At 47.2% G+C, this 20,458-nt stretch overlaps 2 protein-coding genes across 10 annotated transcripts in view; one reads left to right on the top strand and one right to left on the bottom strand.

Annotated features, from left to right (window-relative positions):
- Nucleotides 1–6,659, top strand: part of CUNH1orf21 (chromosome unknown C1orf21 homolog) — a 132,752-nt gene extending 126,093 nt beyond the window's left edge. For 6 of the 7 annotated variants that reach the window (XM_042807646.1, XM_042807654.1, XM_032995178.2 and 3 more), the window contains one exon: nt 1,234–2,000. In XM_042807646.1, coding sequence (XP_042663580.1) covers nt 1,234–1,272 — 39 coding nt within the window. In that variant the 3' untranslated portion in view covers nt 1,273–2,000. Of the gene's footprint in view, nt 1–1,233; nt 2,001–6,475 lie in introns of those variants that run through there. The other variant, XR_006166997.1, reaches the window with a different exon arrangement.
- A 6,823-nt stretch (nt 6,660–13,482) lies between these two features.
- EDEM3 (ER degradation enhancing alpha-mannosidase like protein 3) overlaps nt 13,483–20,458 on the bottom strand; it is a 31,664-nt gene continuing 24,688 nt past the window's right edge. The window contains exons 18-21 of one of the 3 annotated variants that reach the window (XM_032995187.2): nt 19,639–19,804; nt 18,941–19,126; nt 18,027–18,074; nt 13,483–17,371 (exon numbers count right to left, since the gene is read on the bottom strand). In XM_032995187.2, the coding sequence (XP_032851078.2) occupies nt 16,965–17,371; nt 18,027–18,074; nt 18,941–19,126; nt 19,639–19,804 (807 nt within the window). In that variant the 3' untranslated portion in view covers nt 13,483–16,964. The remainder of the gene's footprint in view (nt 17,372–18,026; nt 18,075–18,940; nt 19,127–19,638; nt 19,805–20,458) is intronic. The other 2 variants (XM_042808396.1, XM_042808402.1) reach the window with 2 other exon arrangements.

Here is a 20,458-nt window from a genome sequence, read left to right as displayed (position 1 = left end):
GATTGTAATTGCAGAGGCATTTTGGAGCCTTTGTTCCTGACATGTACCCTAGCTGTGCATCTCAAACAAACCGATTGCTGCATCAAGAAACATCTCTCCCTTTTCTTTTTTTTTTTTTTTTTTTGTACTTTTTTCTTCCGCCCCCACCTGGCCTCTTTCCAGACAGGACAGTGACTGGTTTTGATCCCTGGGGCAACTGGGTACCGCTCCTTCAGTGAGTAGAGCTTCACCCATTTTACCACTGCTGAGTTGGTCTCTTCTGCTTACAGGGTGTTGCCATGCTTTTACACATTGTTGCAGGTCTGGGACTCTCGTGTTTCTCCTTTTCTTCTCCCTCGTTGCCAGCCCTTCACTCGGCTGCTGGGATTTTCCACGCAAGCGATCGGGTGGTACACCCGGCACGCGGGAACAAGGGGAAGTAGCACGGAGGTTGAGATTTTTGGTATGACATTTGGGGCACGTGTTTTACGCAGGATATCTTGGGCGGCTTTTGTGTTGAGAAGCTCAGCTCCAGCTGTTTCTGTGTAGAGAAACAAGGACAGTGGGTCCCATCAGGTCCTCGTCTTGCTGCTTTGCAAGAAACAGCTGGTGAGGGACAGGACATACCTCATCCAGACCTTCTAGGCAATACCTAGATGGATGTTGCTGCAAGTCTTGTGTTTGGGATGGGACGGAAGGCGTAACGTGACTGGTCTGTCAGAAGTCCAAGTTCTGTGAAGCCTGTTTTCCCCCGTTGTGCAAGTGCAGTTTCAATACGAATAGCATCCTTTGCTCTTACGTTGGGCTCCTGCTGAGGTTATCAGATGAAGTATTCTTGTTGACAGCAGCTGACTTGCGTTGCTCACAAGTTTACATGCTTCGTTGCTTTTTCCTCGGAGATGATGTTTTCACAATCTGTAGGGCTGTGTCCACCAAGGTGTATCTTTACATTAAATAGTTTTGCAGATCAGTTTATTGGACTCCCCCTAGAATTCAGTACAGGGGATGAAATTTATGAGACTAATAGTGACAGAAAGGGAAGGGTCTCCTGTCCTGGTTTCATGCAAACCTTCCAGAAATGGTTGGCAGAGTTGTGCGAACTCCATTCCCTATTTTTAAAGTTTCTACCCGGCTCTGAACTTAAATCTCCTAAGCTTAGAGAACTGATATGTATTATTAGTAAGCACTGCCTTAATTTCTGTTATTCCTGTCTCAAGTAGTCATGTACAAACTGTCTGGCTTTTCTCCTTACAGGGTCGTGATTATTGTTCAGAAGAGGAGGATGTCACATAGTGCCAATTCTGCCACTCGCACCAGGAATACTACTGTGTAAATAGATTACAACCCAGTCGAGACCTTTTGGAAGTCTTCTAGAGCGAACAGCACTACATAACAGAAGAAGATCATTTCCACATTATATGCTCCATTCAGTTACAGTGTTTCTTAATGAACAGATGAGGAATATTGCTAAGAACTCGTAAGGAACTGTTTTTGTTGCTGCTAGTTAAAACTTGTTGCAACTTCTCACTTTTTTCTGTGTCCAGATACGCAGCAAATCCTTAAAGTTAATCCAAAAGACGTTGTTGATTTTATTGAGGCTTCTGGCCTGTTTTCTATCAGATGAGGTAGTGTTATACAAAGCTTCCATAAGTGAACATTCAAGCATCTAAGAAACACCCTTAAGCTGTCTGTCAGTCCGCGTTCGGGCCGGAGTGCTTATTAATGCTGGTGATTTCAAGCTTTGGAGATGGGATGTTTTTGCCATGGTAGGCCTTGTTTCTCTGCTGAGAAGAAGCTGAGAAACTATTATCCATTAAGAGCATGTTATCACTGAAATACTGGAAGTGATGCAGGAGCAGGAATTTGTATTTTAAGAGGAAAAAAAAGTTTCATTTAATAGGTATCTTAATCAAGGACTAAGCTTGCAGTATTGGCTTTGCTGAGCACGAATGGGAGTGTGATCACAATCATTTTGAATCTCTTTTTTTCTAAGAAAATAAACATTTTACTGTTTTTATGTATTCTTGTCTTTTACCATTCCTACAACACAGTGTTTTAAGAGTCTGGGGACAAGGAAGGCAAAACCAGCCCTCTGTGTTGATCGGTCTGTGGATCTAATCTCTTAAAGCAGCTCTGTGCCAGCTGTGGGTATCTGTTCGGTGTCCTGTAGAGTTTATTTTTCCATAGTATAGGGAGAGGATATCACCTTCTCAATAGCAGATGTAATATTTTTAACAAATGCTGTCATGAGTAAAAACAAAAAACAAAAACCAAATACTTGAGGAAAAAAAAAGATACACCTTTTGTATCTGTTATTTCAAAGGTGATTGTTACCTGTGCTGATATTTATTCCTGCTCTGACACCATATGAAGGCCAGGTTTGCACTGCATCCTGTGGAGGAACTTTGCCAGGACATGGGTTTCCATATTGTATTGATTTCATTGCTCTGATGTGTGTGAAGTATGTGGAATAGACCATGAGATTGCATTAATTTCATCTTTTGCTGATGTGGCCGACACTCAAGTGGGGTATTGCGCTCCAAGACCTTTAGCGTTGGCCATTTTTCACTGGACCTTCTGAAAATGAGATCCCTTTAAAGAGTTTCAAGTCCCTCAGAAATCACCCGTGAATTGCAAAAATCTCTAAAATATTAGTGGTTTTCATGACTAAAGAGATTTCCTCCAGTGTTTGCTCTGAGGGGGGTTCGACAGTCCACATCAGAAGATACTGTGCCCTATCAGTGCTGTGCCATACCTAGAAGATGTCAAAAAAAAAAGAAACAAAAAAAAGGCAACCTCCTTCCCTGCGCTGGATTTTCCTTTGGTTTTCGAGCAGTGGGGTAGGGATGACCCCCCGGGGAGGGAGACCCTGGCGTTACTCTTACTCGTGCAGGACTGGATGTGAGCAGCTCCAGCAAGAGCAGCTTTCCAGGCAGCGTTTGTGAGGCTCCAGTATCTTCTTAAGGCAGAAGCTATTGCTGAACACCACAGACTGCTCAGTCCCCGGGTCTCCTGTCGACCGCGGTTTGAGTCGAGTGGTTGCTCTGTTGCAGGATTGGGACAACCCAAGGGCTGCCCAGCTTCCATAGCTTTCCTTATAAAAGCCCAGGGACAGGGGCCTCTCCAGCAGGTTTCCCCATGTGCATCTTCATCCTGTTAACGGGCAAAAATTGCCAGCAAATTCTGATTTTCCTAAATCCTCGCTGCATTTCGGCAGCTGCTTTGACCACGCAGCTGTTCCCGAGCACCTCGACCCCCCTGGAGAGGAGGTTTCACCACCTTCCTCCCATCACATCGTCCCTCTTAGGGTTGTTGGCATCTCTCCGTGCTATGGAGCCATTTGATCTGTCATGAATTCTTCAAGGTGATAACTCTGTCCTCTTGCATATGATTTTTTCCCATAATTTATGTCAGCTCTTGAGCAGGTAGCCACGCTAAGGAGAGCCAAGAGACTGCACGTTTCAATTATTTAAACACTTTAATTAATAAAGAGTCCTGGGGTTTGATCCCACAAATCCTTCTCTCAGAAGTGCTTTATAAAGCTTTCACAAGTAGTACAAGAGTGATGGAATTGGGTCCATCCTTTTGAGGCACAGCTCATTTTCTAGATGGTGCCTGTCTTGTGTATAAATTTCCCTGTACAAACCCTGTGTTACAGACACGGCGTGGTCTTCCGAGACACCGGCTTCCTTTTACATGGAGTTTCTTTCAGCCACCTATTATCAGGAGCTTCTTGATGGTTTTCAGCTGACTGAGCTTCTTGGTCAGGCAGGAGACTTGCTCTTAAGCTGTGGAAAAGAAGAGATCAGCGCTGGTTACCTATTAAAAGGAGCCGTGCTCGTGGCAACAAAACTTAAGCAGAGCAAACCCCTGTTTTCTAGTCTTGAATGTTTGAAGTCTGTGAAATAGAAGGTGGTTTCTAGGCACTTCAGGCTTTGGGTTGACGTCCTTCTCTCCGCACCTCAGCCACTAAGAGCCGACTGCTTTGCTTGTTGAAGCAGGATAGCTATCTCCTCGAGCCCTGAGCAGCAACTTGCTGCAAAAACCTGTCCCGAGCAAGTGCGAGGACCTGACTGGAGCTGTGTGGCATTTGGGAAAGGGATGGGAACAGCTGAACCTCCCTGTAAAAAGCTGCACATGCCACGGGCAGACCCACAAGGTCGTGTGGATGAACGTTGCTTTTTAACCTGCTTTATTTCTTCCACCTTTGCAAAGTCCTAGCAGATTTTATTAAAAGTCTAAATATACGCAGCAGCTGAGGATCTGTAATAATATAAGCAGATTACTGTAGCTCGAAATGTGTTTCTCCTTGAAGGCATACCTCCCCTTTGTTCAAATATATTCAGCGGGGTGGAAAAGAGGAGGGTGGAAAGAGAAGAACTGTTTATAGCTGATGTGCTGTGCCTAGTTGTGTTTTTTTCAAGGTTTCTTTTACAAAAAAATACCAAGAAAGCGATTTGGGGCCCAACTTCTCTTCAGGAGGCTGACGCACTAATTAATGAGCTCCGAGTCATATTGTGGGATCTTGGAGAAAATTGTGGTGAAGGGGTTTTGCCATCAACCTTCCCTTGACGTGTTTTTTCCTTCCTCGGAAGCCCTCTGAGCTGCGCGCTGGTTTTCCTCCCCAGAGCCCGCCCCAAGTCTTAGCCCCGGGCAGGAGCGAGAGGAGTTGCCCAAGAGGCCGGTGGCCATCCCCAGATCCAGCCTGGTGCCAAAGCCCCCCCCCGAAAACACCCCAAGCGAGGGGCACTCGGTGCCCCCCCGAGGGCTGCCCGGAGCCAGCGTGCCAGGGCTGCGGCAGCACCCTCAGCCACCCGACGAGCCGGGCTGGCCGGGGGCTGCCCGGGCGGAACGCCGATGCGCTCGGCGCGATCTGGGCGCAGCTTGGATGTGTTTGACCTGGAGAGTGACACCTGGGAGGGAGGGAAAAAAAAAAAAAAAAAAAAAAAAAAAAGGCAAGAAAACTGTTTGTTGGCTGGCTGGCTCACACTTCTTTTTGTCTCCCTCACGTCTTTGCGCTCAGTCTAGTTTTATGAGGTTTTGGCTATGTCTCCTTCGGTCACTGTCTAACTCCATATTGTATCTATTGCCACACATACGCTTTGACCTAAAAAGATTTATTTAGCCTTTATTTTTTTTCAATTATTGCGAGTTTCCCTTCACCTGTGCTCCCTCCCAAACCCTCCCACCCTTCGTACAGCTCACCGGGGGGCCGGTCCGGTCGTGGTGGGCAGGAGGAGGCAGGGGCTTTACCCTCCTGCCTGAACTGTGGCTCTGTGTGTCAGGCTCAGTTATACTCACGGTTTTCTGATCTGGTCCAAGGAGGAGCTGGCTGTTCTGCGGGCCGCTCGTGTTCTGGTTTCAAAGGCTGGCATTTGGTATTCCCGAGCCTTTTCAGGGGAGAGGGGGAAATCCTGCTCTTGCACCCTCGATGCCAAGGTGGTGTTTTGCCACAACATCATCCCCCAAGAGCCAAGAGCAGCGTTTGGCCCAGGGCGTGTCTTGAGTCACAGGAGTCTGCACCTGAAATAGATTAAGGAAACCCAAAACCATCTTAGTGCTTTTTTTCATCTCGGAAGGCTGCGGATCATGTCACCTCATTCAGATGCTGACACTTGTGCTTTCCTCCCTTGGGACCCTGAGCAGGAGATGTTTTGGCCAGGTCTCTGCGTGCGATGGGAGGGAGCGGGAGTGGTTTCTCTCCAGCGCCAGGACTTTGAGGAAACCCCTGAAGGGCTTGAGCCAAGCCCCAGCCTGTCTCGTTTGGGGAAAACAGGCCAGACCCCCTTGCAGGAGCAAGGTTTGCATGGTTGGATGGACTTGCTGCGCTACTGCAGGATTTTCCATGGTGGCCACATAAATTAAGTTCTGTAGGAACCACTAGGGAGTGTAGATTGACAAACTCTCGGCGTCTCTAAAATTTTGCAGAGGTTCCCACTTTATCATGAAGAACTGGGCAGGGCATTTGAAGCTCTCTGGGCTTTTGCTGGTGTGGCTGGTGATTTTTAGGACATTGTCTTGGACTCGCTGGGAATGTTCAGCAAACGGTCTTTCCTCTGATTATTCCTCCAAATCTCTGTTTAGACTTCTCTTTTCAAAAACATACCTGGACTGACGGGAGCAGGAACTCCTTTGATTCCCTGTGAAGCACTCGTACCTGCTGGTGTTTTATTTGCCTGGTGCTGTTGGGAGGCACATAGACATTTTGGGGTGGCCAGGAAACCCGCTCGGCAGACGGAGAAGCTGGACGTGCAAATAGCTGTAACAGAGAAACCAGGCTGCAGACCTTGGCCACAATGCCCTTGGAGAGATCATCAAAGCAGCCTGGTAATTATCTGACTACAAATATTGCTGTTTCCTGGCTCCCACGAACCTTTATTTGATATTAGACTTCAGCCCCAAAACTATACCACCCAAAACTTAACATTAATTTCTTCCTTTGCTTTCAAATGTGCAAATGTGGCTTTTTTTTTTTTTTTTTTTTTTTTAAATTAAGGCTCTCTGCCAGGACCCAGAAGACCCAGCTTTGCATCCTCTCCTGCCACAAGGCCTCTGTGGCCATGGATGGGCCATGCAGAACCCGGGGTGACTTACTGCACCTCTCCATCCCCTCGTGCACATCAGGACTAGCAGTGCTTCCCAAATCCTGGCTGCACAGGTGAAATCTTCAGCCCCCGGACAGCCTCATCCCGTTGTCCCTGCGCGCGCTCGGGCGGGCTCCAGCCTTGGCTGCAGCTGATGGAGCTGTGCGTGGTGCTGCCACAAGGCACGGCGCCCACGGCTCTAAGAGAGAGGAGGCAGCAATCGGCGATATCGAAGCATTTTTTTTGCAGCTTGCCTTTTAATCGCTGCAAGAGAGTCCAGCTGATGACTGGCACTGCCCACAAAGCACACCACGTACTTTAAAATCTGAATTATGAGACCAGAGTAAATGAGTAGATGAAGCACCAGAGAGACATGTTTGAAGACATTGCCATCATTGTACGGAAATTAGACTGAAGATAAATACTCATTTCTCAGCTATTTCAGTTTTATCAAGTCTGTAGACCAATAATTGCCTGACACTTCAATTTTGGAGTTAGCAATGACTCAACTCCAGATCGGCTTGGCTGACACACCAGACCTTCGGGATAGGAGAGGCTTCCAGCTGGGTAATGTTTGCATCCACCGAGGAATGAATTTAATACGTGCTTTAAAGAAAAAGTGGTGATTTCCAGTTGCTGTTGGCGCTCTGTCCCACCAACAGCTTCGGTTAGCGTTGCTGCTTCGTGGGCGACAGTCCACGGTGCCACGCGGGCTCCGTGTCCAGCACGTGTGTTTTACACTCCCATTTTACAACACGCCTTGCCTTTCAGCCACAATCGGCGAATGGATTCCGGAGGTGATGTCCTGCATCTGCGGGGCGAAGGCACTGAAGCGGGAGGATGTCAGCAGGGCCGGGGCTCCCCACGGCGGGGGGCGGGGGGGGGGGCAGCCAAAGGCAACGGGGCTGATGCAGCCACGTGGGCTCAGGGCCGTGCCACCGCTGTCCCTCGGGAGGCCATACTGGGACCAGCACGAGTCAATATCGTCATCAGTGGCATAGACAGTGGGATCGAGAGCACCCTCAGCAACTCTGTGGATGACACCAAGCTGAGCGGTGCGGCTGATTCACTGGAGGGAAGGGATGCTGCCCCGCGGGGCCTGGGCAGGCTGGAGAGGTGGGCACGGGCAAACCTCATGAAGATCAACAAGGCCAAGGGCAAGGTCCTGCCCGCGGGCCGGGGCAATCCCCAGTACCCGTACAGTCTGGGGGTGACTGGATTGAGAGCAGCATTGGCAGCGTGCGCTGGCAGCCCAGAAAGCCAACCGTGCCCTGGGTGCAGCACCAGCGGGTCGAGGGAGGGGATGCTGCCCCTCTGCTCCGCTCTCCCGAGCCCCCCCTGAGCACTGCGTCCAGCTCCGGGGCCCCCCGTGTGAGACAGACGTGGGCCTGTTCGAGCAGGTCCAGGGGAGGCCACGCAAATGGTCCGAGGGCTGGAACAGCTCTGCTACGGAGAAAGGCTGAGGGAGTTGGGGTGGCTCAGCCCGGAGAAGAGAAGGCTCTGGAGAGGCCCTACTGTGGCCTGTCAGTGCATAAAGTTGGCTTATAAGAAAGATGGAGACTTTAGGTAATGGTTTTTAAACTGAAGGAGGGTAGATTTAGCTTGGCCATTCATTTTTTTTTTTTTTTTTTTTTTTAACATGAGGGTGGTGTGGCACTGGCCCAGGGTGCCCAGAGCAGCTGTGGCTGCCCCCTCCCTGGAAGGGTTCAAGGCCAGGTTGGACGGGGCTGGGAGCCCCCTGGGCTGGGGGAAGGGGGCCCTGCCCGGGGCAGGGGGGGCTGGGACTAAATTTAAGGTCCCTTCCAACCCAAACCATCTAGCAGTCTGTGAAACCAGTGCCCTGACTCAAAGGCCGTGTGGGATGTCGGGAAGTCTGAGCAATAGTCCCATGTGCCACAGAAGCTTTTATCTATCTGGGATAGCCACAGCCCAGGGGAAAATAACCAGCACTTGTATGCCAGGAAAATCAAACGCTTTGTCTGCAGCCAAGGTCAATGTGCAGTAGCAATTTTTATGGTGTTCACTGAGAAAGCACAGATTTGCTGAACTGCCTACCAGTGTGGCTTTATGGAGGATGCTTCTGGGAGTGATTAACATTAGAAGCCCCAGGCCTGGGGCCTGATACTGTTGGGAACCTCTCCTGAAATGTTTCTCTATTTAGTTTAATCCTGTAGATGTTTGGGGAAAAGGAGTGAGGGACTGCAGGATGGTTTTAGAGGGGCATGTTATTTGCTTTACTGCTGGGGAGGAAACCTTCAAGACAAATGTTCAGCAAGTTGGGTAAGCACCGAGTGAAAAAATTCATCTTGTTGTTACTGTGCTGTTGTGGCAAAGGGACAGAAGTCCCAGCTCAGGGGAACTGCCAAATGTGACAGTTGATAGACTTCAAAAAAGTTCATGCCTTTGCTTTAAAAAAAAAAAAAAATTTTTTTTTTTTTTTAATTTAGCTGCATACCTCTACCCATGACATCCAGGTAAATGCTCACTTTGGCCTTGAAGCTGGCAGAGGCATCATCATCTTCATCATGCTCACCATCTTCTGCTGCTGCTGCTTCTTCATCATCATCTTCCTCTTCTTCTTAATCCTCATTATACCCATGTGTGGCACCGTGAACCTGCTTTGTAAAAGCCAACTAGAACACCATCCTCATGGACACCTATTCCCTGCACCCACGCCAGCGTCTCGGCAGTGTTGTAAACACCAACAGAACATTTTAGGGGAACAGTGTCCTTTTTTTTTTTTTTTTTCCCAAAGGTTTGCTCCCGTTACCAAAACTGACGCCATTTAAGCGCAGCAGTTTCGTGGGGCTGTGATAGTGCGGAGGGCCCCGCTGACGACTTTCACCCTAATTACTGAAAAGCTGGTTGAGAGAAGGAGCCGGCCCGGGGCAGGGCGAGCTCCAGGCTTGAGCCTGTATCTTTACCCGACGGGCGCTGCCTATCGCTGCCTTGCCCGCCGGCCGCCCCGCTGCGGAAGGAGACGCGTGTGAGTTCTTCCCTCTTGGAATATCTCACTTCTTCCCCGCTGCTCTGCCCTCCCAGATGGTTTCTGTTTAAATCAGGAGACCTGCGCTCTTATTTGAAGTGTTAATAGTGACAACCTGGCCTTAGCGGGTCTATTAGCCGCGGGCGCTGCCCTGCATGGGTGGTAGCCTGGCAAGGGGCGCGGGGCTGGCGTGGGGCGCCCTGCCCGCCCACAGCTGGAGCAGCGAGCATCCTCCATCGCTGCAGACTTTCTTTCTCCCCCCCTCCAAGCCTTTAAAGATGTGAGTTGACTAGAAAATTTGTTTCCCGTGTAGATAGATAGATAGATAGATAGATAGATAGATAGATAGATAGATAGATAGATAGATAGATAGATAGATAGATAGATAGATAAATTAAATTTTGAGACAAAAAGTTCTCGAGTGCGATTGCTGTGAGAAACTAGAAAGCTACGTGTGGGAACTGAGTGATATTCTCAGGTTTTTGGCATTCTGCTTTTGTGTCTATTAATAATCCCCCGGAGTGAGTCATATGGAGATGCATTTATTCACTGAGTCGGAGAGAGCTGCTACCCAAAATAGCAGCTATGTAATTTTTTATGATGCTGTAATGCCAGTGCGGCAAAGATTGACATCATTTAACAGAGATGCTTTCTGCCTGGCAATCAGATAACCCCTGTCAAGCCCGAAAATAAACGTAGAAAGTCACGTGCTCAGTTATATAAAACAGCGGTGAGAGCCGGCCATGCTTTTTGCCCTTTCCTGTGCACCTTTTGCCTTTTTTTCCCCTTATCCCTTGCTAAACCTTTGCTAATTTGTTTAAACCGGAGCATGAGGAGCACTGGGCCAGAGGGATGGGGAAACAGCTTTTGCTGTGGAGGGGAGGATCACGCACGTCTCTCAGTGATCAACATTTACTCTGTTACCACCCCGCCGCCCGCAAGGAGAAGAGGTCCGTGGAGAAATCCTAAAATGCATCAAAATCAGTGTGTCCAGCTGGGAATTGCTCATCATTTCTTCTCCCCCACCGGCTCCGCGTGTCCCTGCGCAAACTTCCGAGCATCCCCCTCGGCCGGGGCTGGTGCCCAAAACCCAGCGGCTCCTTCACAGCCCGATGGCAGCGCCCGGCCAAGGGCGTGAAGGCAGCACAATGCTCGGGCAGGGTGTTCTAAGGAATGGTGAAACTGGGCTCTGCTGTGCTTCTTCTCATTCTCTGCCCTGCACTGCTGCCATCAGGCCTGTCCCGGCGTCGCAGCCGGCGGGCGCCCGAGCCGGCCCGGGGTGGTCCCGGTGCTCCCCAAAAGCACGTGTGGGCACCACTGAGTACTGTGCACGGCGGGGTTTTTTTGCACAATTTTTGGCTCAAATGCCTCTGCAATCGGACCCGCCCTGGTGCCGTGCCATTGCACTGGGCCCGCCACCAAAGGATTAATAAAGATGAAGTCGCCCACTTTGGGGTTTAACAGCTTGGGTGAGCTTTCCCAGGCAAGCGGTGTTTTATAGGACCATTCCAGATGGAAACGTTTATTAACATTACCTTTTTATGTAGCACTTTTAGGAAGAAAATGGGACTCCTGCCACCGGCAGCTTCGGGCTGACGTGAATGATGGGTCTTGGGGACGAGCAGCAGCTGAGGCTGAATTTTTGTCAGAGCTGCTGAAGTTCTCCGGCTTCGGGTGACCTAACTGGAAAGTAGGAATGTGAGACTGGAGTAACAGCCCATCCGTACAGCTATTGGCATAGAGTAATTACTAAGGATAGTTTTAGTAGGAGGTGTGATGTACCAACGCCGCTGTGCTCCCCTTACTCTTTGTGCATCTGTGCAACGAGCGTCCCTGCAGAGCAGGAGTGTCAGGAACATGTTCAGAGCCAGAAATAAGTAACTAAATATTCCTGATTTCATATTACAAAGGAAACACAGAGTGGGACGGGGCTGGGAGGCACTCTGGCTGTTAATTCTGCATAATATTTTTGCCTTTTCAGAGGCCATCGGCAATGGGAGGGTGCCTCCTTGTTATGCCAAAGAGTATCTGGGCATCGTGGCTGGCAAAATGGGGGAGATGAACATGGAAGGAGAAAACCAGATCCTCTGGGGACTGCAGGGGGGGAGGGTGTTGTTAAGAGAGAACAGTGATTCCTGCAAGACATTTTTTTTCCCTTTTTTTTCAATAAAAAGTAAGGCAGTTTGCTGAGGGTTTGCTCCAAGATCTCTCCAGTTATCCCCGTTACAAGAGATGACTTTGCTGCCATTCGTGATCTGTCCCAACCTCCCAAGCCCCCATCCACCATCTGCAAGGCCCCAGCAGCAGGACAGGGAACAGGTTAAACCCCCCTGCGCCGAGCCTCGGGCCCTGGTTTCTCATGGTGAGCGTGTTGCCGGCCTGAGAGGGCCAGGGAGTTGCAGAATTGATGCTTCTTTTAGGCAACCTCATCCCTCTGCCCACACAGCCAGCACCACGGCTGTCCCACGGCTGTAGGCTGGGTGCAGGTGCTTGCAGAAGACAAATTTCTCTGCCTGTTTTTTGGCTGTTAGTTCAACAAGTGGTTGATGGACAGATGGGGAAGGATGCGAGCAAGGCAGGGAGGGAGGGATGGGGAATCCTGGTGGGGAGGCCACGATGATTCCGAAGAAAGGTGGGGAAAAAGCAAAGGACTTTGAAAAAGCCACGAGGGGCTGCTCTATGGCCTGGAGATTTTCATCCTGACAGATTTGGTCTAAAGCCCTCTGCCCCGTCCCCAGCTTAGCCCTCAGCCACCCGCTCCCTGGACGGGCCACAGAGGAACACGGCCCAGCTCCACGCGTTTGTCTGCTCCTACCAGCGCTCCCTTTTCCTCTTTCCATGTTTCCTTGTGGTAATCTTTTTTAAATTTTTTTTTTTAATCTTTTCTGCACAACCCCAGGTTTGCACCAGACTCCTGAGAACATTTGTTTGCCCGGCTCCGAGTCACGTTGCCCTGCGGTGTCTGACCCTTTTTGTCCGCCCAGCGCCAGGAAAACACGGAGCCCGTAAGTACGGCAGCGGCCACCAAGGCCACTGCAGGGTGAGGAGGCGTGAGGAACACCCAGGCTGTGGTTAGATACCCCACAGACCAAAACGCTTTTGGAGTATCCCAGCTTTACAACCCTTCAAGGGACGAGGAAGGCAGCTTTGCTCCAAAATACTCCGGTCCCTGAAGTCCCGATTCTCCCCTCACAGTAGGATGAAGAAATTTAGTGGTTCATGGGCGAGGCTGGTAACGGGTATCACAAACACTGCTGAACACTTGAACAAGGACTTAGATGCAGTCTTGCCTATCCGTAATCCCAACTTCCATGGAGGAAAAGCTCGTAGGAACAGAGGTGTCAGAGAACAGCTGGTAACAGCGGAAGGAAGATGGAGTGTGCTTCCCCCGAGACTTACCTAATCGGGCCCAAGGGAGACCTGTTTTTTTTTTTTCCAGTTCAAATGAAAACCGGATCAGAAGCAGTCATACTTAAAATGAACTTTTGGGGATCTGTATTCTCATTGCAGGAATTGATTTAAAAAAAAAAAAAAAAAACAAAAAAACCAAAACCACCAATATCCAAGCCATAGAATGAGTTGTTGAAATAGTCCATCAGAGGAGGTTGCTGAGGGTTTCCAGTCCAAGCAGCCTCTCAAGGTGGTGTTCTGCTCGCATGCAACACCTCTGTTTGGCCACCCCTGCAGTGAAAAGGCGTCCCTTATTTCTGAATGTCCTGCACAGCGGGGTGTCAGCTGCCTGTGCCCCCCTCCCGAGCCCCCCGGCCCCCCCGAGCCGCGCTGCCGGCCGGGCCCGTCCCCATCTCGGGGCAGGAGCCGGGGGCCGGGCCCTCGCCCCCCCCTCCCCGCGGTGCCGCTACCACAGGCCTGGCTAAAAAACCAGGGCTGAGAGCTGGGTGGGCAATCCAGAAATCAGCGGCGGTTTAGCGCAGCTTGACCAGAATATTTACATTTTATTAAATCTTTACAATCAGCAGTTATAATCAAGTACACAATTATGTACACGGATTATATACATTTTAGCCCAGACTTTTACATCACAGTACATAGTTGCCCTTAGAAATATTGTATACACTTCTCACCAGACAGTAAAACCCAACTCTAGTGTTACAGCACCTGTTATTAGACATCTTTCATAAGAAAATATACGGCTGTAAATTGGGCTGGCTAAAAAAAAAATAATCTTATAAAATCTGAACATACAATATTTCATTCACAGAATGGTTTTTCTTCCCTATGTTCTGACTGATGCCTTTTGCATAAGAGGTCTCATTTTTAACCTCTCAGCACACACTTACTCATGCCTACCCCTACGCCTTCAGGTACGCTGGCAGGAGGAGAACCAAAGCTGGGCTCACTTTGAAACTTCATTAAGAAACAACAAATGTAAACAATTAAGATTCCTCTATGATCAAATGAGAAATTAATTGGCTGATCTGAATTACATGGCATGGAATAAGTGCTAGTTCCAGCTGTGATTCCTGAACTCTTCAGTGTTCAACACCATACAAAGAAATGTACAATACTATACAAAGAAAGAGGTGATTACTGATTAATGATGTACGAGCAATATTCCACAAGGAGGGAGCAGACTTCTAAAAACCTGGGAAGAACACTTACTCCCCTCTCCAAAAGGTTTTGGGTTTTTTTGATGAATACATTCTTCTCGCTTTTAAGATGACAGTGACAGAAAATTGAATTATCTCCAGAATGATATGAAAAGGTTAAACTAACGCCTATTTCCTCATAAGGAAATACAAAGTGAAAATAACCTGAATAAAACTTCCCCCTCCAACTCAGTCCTCTTTCCCAAAAGGTCAACCTTACCCGATTCAGTTCTGTAAACAAAGCTATGGCTCTCATGATGGTTTCAAAGGTAAAGTAGAACAAACTGGAAAGGAACTAAAACAAAAACAAAAAACAACCCAAAAGGAAGGAGGCAACAGTTATCTGAGGTAGGCCACCACCAAAACGATGCTTCGAATCCATATGGAGTTCTGGGATCATTCAAAATCCCTTAAAAGGAGAGCTAATGCCTGCTGCTTTGAGCAACAGAGAAAGCAGTTAAAAATGAGCTGGTGATGGCAAGAAAAGTTAATCTTTTAATAAAATTTTACACCTACGCCTAAATTTTCTGCAAGTAAAAAAAAGAAAACCTTTAGTTGCTATATCGACAGTCTTAACATAATGACCAGAGGGTCTCTACAGCTATAAAAATAATAACTATTTCCACCAGGAGAGCTAACAAGTATGGAGATATAGTCCGTGTCCAAGAGCATGGGGACAAAAATGCTCCTTTTGTGGCACTGAGCACTGACAGATCAAAGGCCTTATCCGAGCGAAACCTTCTGGTCTGCACCTGATGGGTCTGACCCTGCGGCCGCCGCGCCCGGGCGCTGCCGGGGGAGTGCAGCCACCCGCGGGGCGGGCTGGGCTGGGCTGGGCTGCCGCGGAACGAAGGACACTTACAGGGCTCCCATCATCTAATGCCTTACATGATGGAACTCACGCAACACAAAAAAAAAAAAAAACCACACACAAAAAAAAAAAAACAAAACCCACCACAGAAACAAGAAAATTCTCAACTGAAAAAACCCCGGCTGCTTCAAGCCCGGCTCATTCAGTCCAAACCTCCATACAGTTATTTGTGCAAAGGAATTACAACTACATTTAAAAACTAATTTATTTAAAAGGACACTTATTCACTATACTGCTACGGCTTCATTTCCTCCTCGAAATTCCCTCCTACTCTAGGGATTCAAAGTTATCATTCAGTTTATGGACAATGTTCTGATTGACTGTCATGCTCTCAAAAGGTGCCTGTGCATTTTGATACTCTTGAAAGCAAGTGTCACTAAATCTACACGTATACAACATTTGCCTGGGATCTCTCCATTCACACTGTACAGGAGTATACACAAATAAATACAGTATGGCTGTACTAATTAACAGTTGCATATTCGGCACGCATAATTTCACCAGCTAAATGAAAGGTGCAATTCAGATTGGGCCTTTTTTTTTTTTTTTTTAATTCTTTCTATTGTAAAGATGAATATAAACCTTCATTTTCAGCCTGGTGCAGCATATAGGCAGTGTTAATTTACTCTTTAATACAAAACAATTCTTTGAACCACAATTCTCTAAAAGCAGTTTATATAAATCAAGTTAATTAGTTTTTGGCAGTTTCTTTGGACACAGTCAAAATGTCTCTCAGTTGTTCAAACATCCCCGTTTTTATTTAAATAATGTTTTTTTCATAACAGGGACAACAAATTAGGACTCACACTTACCTGTAACAAACTCCTGAAGCCCAGAGGAACACACCAGTCATCCTCACAGTTCAGGCCACTACGCTTCGAACTATGGACCCGACAGCCAAAACTGTTGCACTTCACTACTAGTACTGGCCTCATTGCCTTAAGTATCACACGTACAGAAGTTGCATATAAAAAGAATGACAACAAAGTCAAGCTGTTAGAAGTAGAACTTGTAGAAAAAGGAAGATTTATTTTTGTTATAGCTGATCTAGTTCTGTTTAGTGTCCTTTCAGAGAATATTGCCAGTTTCAATTCCGTATCTTGGGGTAGAATGAGTTTTTCAACCTGGAAGGCCAAACGAAATGCCTGTAACCCAACACCTGCCTCGCCCACTTCACCTTAACCTCGAGCGGGGCTTTCACAACGCACCCCGAACCTCTATCTGGCAGACCCCAAGGCTGTCGTAGTTACCCTGATGGAACCTGCTTCCAAAGTACGCGTTGCCTTTGGTTTATACAGCTTCTCTGGTTGAAAGCAGAGCAGAAGGGAAAACTCCCATGTCATCATGGTCGTTCTTCATGGCAACAGATGGAAGGAGTGATAAGCAACACTATTACTTCCCTGTAGGGTGTGTCAGGACAAAAACCAAACTGCTTCTAGCCCTGCCTTAAAGGCATGACACCTGGAAGCAATTTTACCTGCCGCTACCAGTGAAGGCTTTCAACTGGGTAGAGATGAGTGCCACCACACCCTCGCTCCACCCAGACCAGTGGCTGAGCTGCTGCCTTCCAGTGCTCCCATGGATAACCGTCCCCCGGTGCGTTAACCCCCGCCGCGCTCAGCTTCTGCCTTCCAGAGACCGAGGGGGTGGGACCTCTCAGAGCCTGGAAGGCAGAAGTCGCTCTGGGAACAAGCCTCCTGGGTTACAGCACCATGCAGTGGAGCCAGACAGATGCTTCAATTGCACGTTCCCATTTTCAAACAGGAAAAATTAAAACAATACAAAGAGCGCGTGCTGGATTTCTGTGGTAATTTCCAGGTGAAACCTGGTTGCTCGTCACAATACTGAATACGTTTTCTAGTTCCCAGATACCGGGGCCTCACTTCTACCCAAAGAGTTCTCCATTTGTTTACTAACAAATAAGTTATTATTACAAGTCATAGCTCATCCTTTTCCATCATTTCAAATGCTTCTATATCTTCATTCCAGTCTGCTAATATGGATTCCATAGGTTGGACTTTATTATCCCAGTTAACTTTGGAATTGGACTCTGTCTCAGTCTTCCGTTCCCGAGGCCGGTTATCCCCCTGCGTACACGCCGGCTCCGGAGCACTGGCCTCATCGGTTCCGGGGACGTAGGAATCCGGATTTGAAATGGAAACGCTGTCACTGGCCGCGTGAGCAGGAGGTAAAGAATCAGGGTCAGTAACATCAGAGTTTTCTCCTCCTTCGGGCTCCTCGCTGACCGCACCAACATCCTGAGATGCTGAAGTAGCTTCTTCTGCATTCTGTTTATGTGAATCATTTTCAGATAATTTCTGGTCCATATTCTCCATTTCCAGGTCTTTGAGAGGGGAGAGAAAACAAATGTTCGGAAAAAAAAACAAAAACAACTAGAAAGGCAGCATTTTATTATGCATTTCAAAAGCAAGGTCACTTCCCTTGGCCTTATTTCCTCAAGGATGTGCAGGCTTCCCATTGATATGAAAATTTAATGTTATCAAGGAACTTATTTTACAGAGGGAGGGGAGGGAAGACATTTAAACACTTTTTAAACAAGGGCAAACAATATAGTGAGGCTCGTGTTGGTTCCTCAAACTTAAATAGTGACTGCTGGGTCAGTGCTGGTTACCATCCTTCAGTGTTAAGCAAATCCCCGCTGCATGCACTGAACTTTAATACCAGATTTGGAAGCGCTCCCACACCCCCCAGGATCCCACATCCAAGCACGTGGGAGCCAAGCAGAGCTTCCTGCGTGTACTGAGCTGTGCATGAAGGAGCGCGCCAAAGCCGAGGCCTCCTTCAGCACACCCCCACACAAAGCAAGTGGGATTCGTATCTCAAGTACCCATTTAGCCTGGAACTTCACAACAGCTGTCTGACTTAACCCGGCAGATTTCTTTGGAGTTTGATGTTTGTAGCTAGTATGCAAGGCACTAGTATTTCAAGACTTCTAGAGAGTTTAACTGCATACGCCATTCTAAACGCGGGATACTTACTGCTATCAATAATGTAGTTTGGAATCATTTTACCTTTAAAGATTGTTGCTGAGATTGCAAACGGAAGCATGAGGAGGGGGGAAGAAGCAGAGACGGATTACAAATCCTCAAACGCAGAGCTATCTTTTGTATTTAGTATTTTGTTAAAGCAGCTTAACCACAGTTATAAACAGGAGGAATTTGTAAGCAGCTGTGAAGAAACGACACTGTAGCTTTCAGCTCAGTACCCTTGCAAATGTGCAGAAAATAAACGCTGTCACTGGTTTACTAGAGATACTTGTTCTTAGACACTGCTTGGACAAAGCAGTGCTAGGAGGAAGGCTCACAAAAGGCAAACCATGAATCTTCTGCCATATGCAAACATTTGAATTGGGAATGTATTAAGCTTGCAGTTTTCCTGTATTATACGAGAAAAACTGCAAAATATTTGAGGTCAGCAGCCTCATTTCTCACAGTAACCACTTCTCCTTAGATAGGCAAAATAGTTGTAACAGTTCTCTCTCTCCTTCTGGGTACCAAAAATGTCACTGGGGAGCTTGATAAGAGAGAGGCATTTACAATGTAGGGCACTGAAAATACTTACACTATTCTTGACGCTACTTCAAAGCAGATTATGACAGAAAGGGTTCAAAAGGAATCCAGAAGGCTGTATTTCCTCATTAGTCAAACTGACAGTTAACTAATGAGCAGCATTTTCTGGATGTTAACGTTAACTTGAGGGGGAAGTAGATAACGATGCACCTCAGACGATGGCTTTCTTATGAAAAAACTAATACCAATGTCAAACAGAAAACTAGAGCTACTATGTCCTGAGTCTGCACCTTTGGGTAGCAGTAGAAATCGCTACTGTACATCTCACATTGGGCCACAGCACAGATGGAAGCTAAATTTGTGTAAGTAGCCACTAATCTTACCTCTGTCTTTTGCTTTATCAGAAAGGAGCACCTCCACGGCCTCATACTCCCGGATTGCATCCAGTATAATGTTTCCTTCCTTGTTGAAGAGGAAGAGCATGGGGATTGTGATATCATCTGTGTTCTTTCCATCACCGGCCATTTGGAAGAGAGGAGCTGTGTCACTACTGCTTCCCTCATTGTCATCTAGCCAGATGCACACAAAAGGAAAAGCAAGCCAACCTCCTGTTAGATAAACAGACCGCAACTCTCACCTTTGGCAGATTTTTTCAGCGGCTTTCTACTGCCCCATCAGTCAAGAGGATCCCAGGCAGAAAATTGTAAGTTGGTTGTAAAAAGCAAAAAAGCCAACTTGCGTACTTGTTTTCCTTAACATTTTTCATTTGCATCTCAAGTCTTCCCCAGCAGTTGGTAGACAGAACTATTGCAACACCAGGTGATCCTTAAAATAACAATTTTTAATCTGCAAGACCAGTGACCATCACCCACCCCAATTTGTTTAGCTACACTTTCTGCGCAGAACCAGACAAAACCAAAACATGTCTTCATCTTCTGAAAGCACAATTTCTGTGTTGGAGTACTGTCATCTCAGAGATGCTTAACAGCTTCTTGTCAGCTCTCCAGCACCTTCAAATCTCTAAAATACAAGTTACCTCTACGCACACTTACAACTTTTGAGAACTTAAAATTTTATTTACCAATAACAATGCCTCCTATTGCTCCAGCTTTTTGAATGTTTCGTGCCTTTTCAGCAAACATACACTGGCCTCTTTGCATCAAAGCAATTTTCTCTTTCACCGCCTCAGGATTAGTGATCTCTGAGCATCCATTATATGGCTTAATGGTTGCAACAAATCCTCTTGTCTGTTTGGAAAAACAAAAGTGAAAGAGAGAATTAGGGCACTAGGTTCAAGCTTGCAAAAGATTCCTAAGCATTTAGTGTTGTCTTCTGTCAGTGCAGGCAATCTTTACTGAAGCTGGAGTTCTAAGAAGCAAAGAATAACCGAGTGAAAACCCTAATTTTCATATTCAGTATATTTTGTCTATACCTGTGAACTGTTGTCTCTGGAAAATTTTCTTCTGTGAACTGCTAGTCTGGAACTCCTCTTTGGGGCTGCATCTTGCCCAGCCGAAATCATCAGGTTATCCTACTGCTTGCAATAGGGACCACTGCCTCTGTGATATTGTCTTCTTCCATCTAGGTACAGTCTTTTATAAAAGCTTGCATAAGAACAGCCTACTCTAACTCTAAACGGGCTTCTGCAAATTCATGGCTGACATGATAGGTAAACCTTCTCTTAAATTAACATCTCTTAAGATACGCACCTCAGGATTACATAAATTTGTTTCAAAAAAATCACACTATCCATGCATTTTAAATCCTAAATCATGACTGATGACTCACGAGCGGAGCTTGGGCCACAGACCAATAAGACACTCATCTAAAAGACTGTCACTGCTGTGCCCTGTCATTTTAACCACTGTAATTAATTGATCACCCTCTAGCTGGCCACCTGA

Source organism: Tyto alba, unplaced genomic scaffold (assembly GCF_018691265.1).
Source record: "Tyto alba isolate M040663 unplaced genomic scaffold, T.alba_DEE_v4.0 Super-Scaffold_1000006, whole genome shotgun sequence".
Classification (NCBI taxonomy): domain Eukaryota; kingdom Metazoa; phylum Chordata; class Aves; order Strigiformes; family Tytonidae; genus Tyto; species Tyto alba.
The sequence above is the reverse complement of the archived record's forward strand: the minus strand, read 5'-3'. Positions and strand labels throughout refer to the sequence as shown.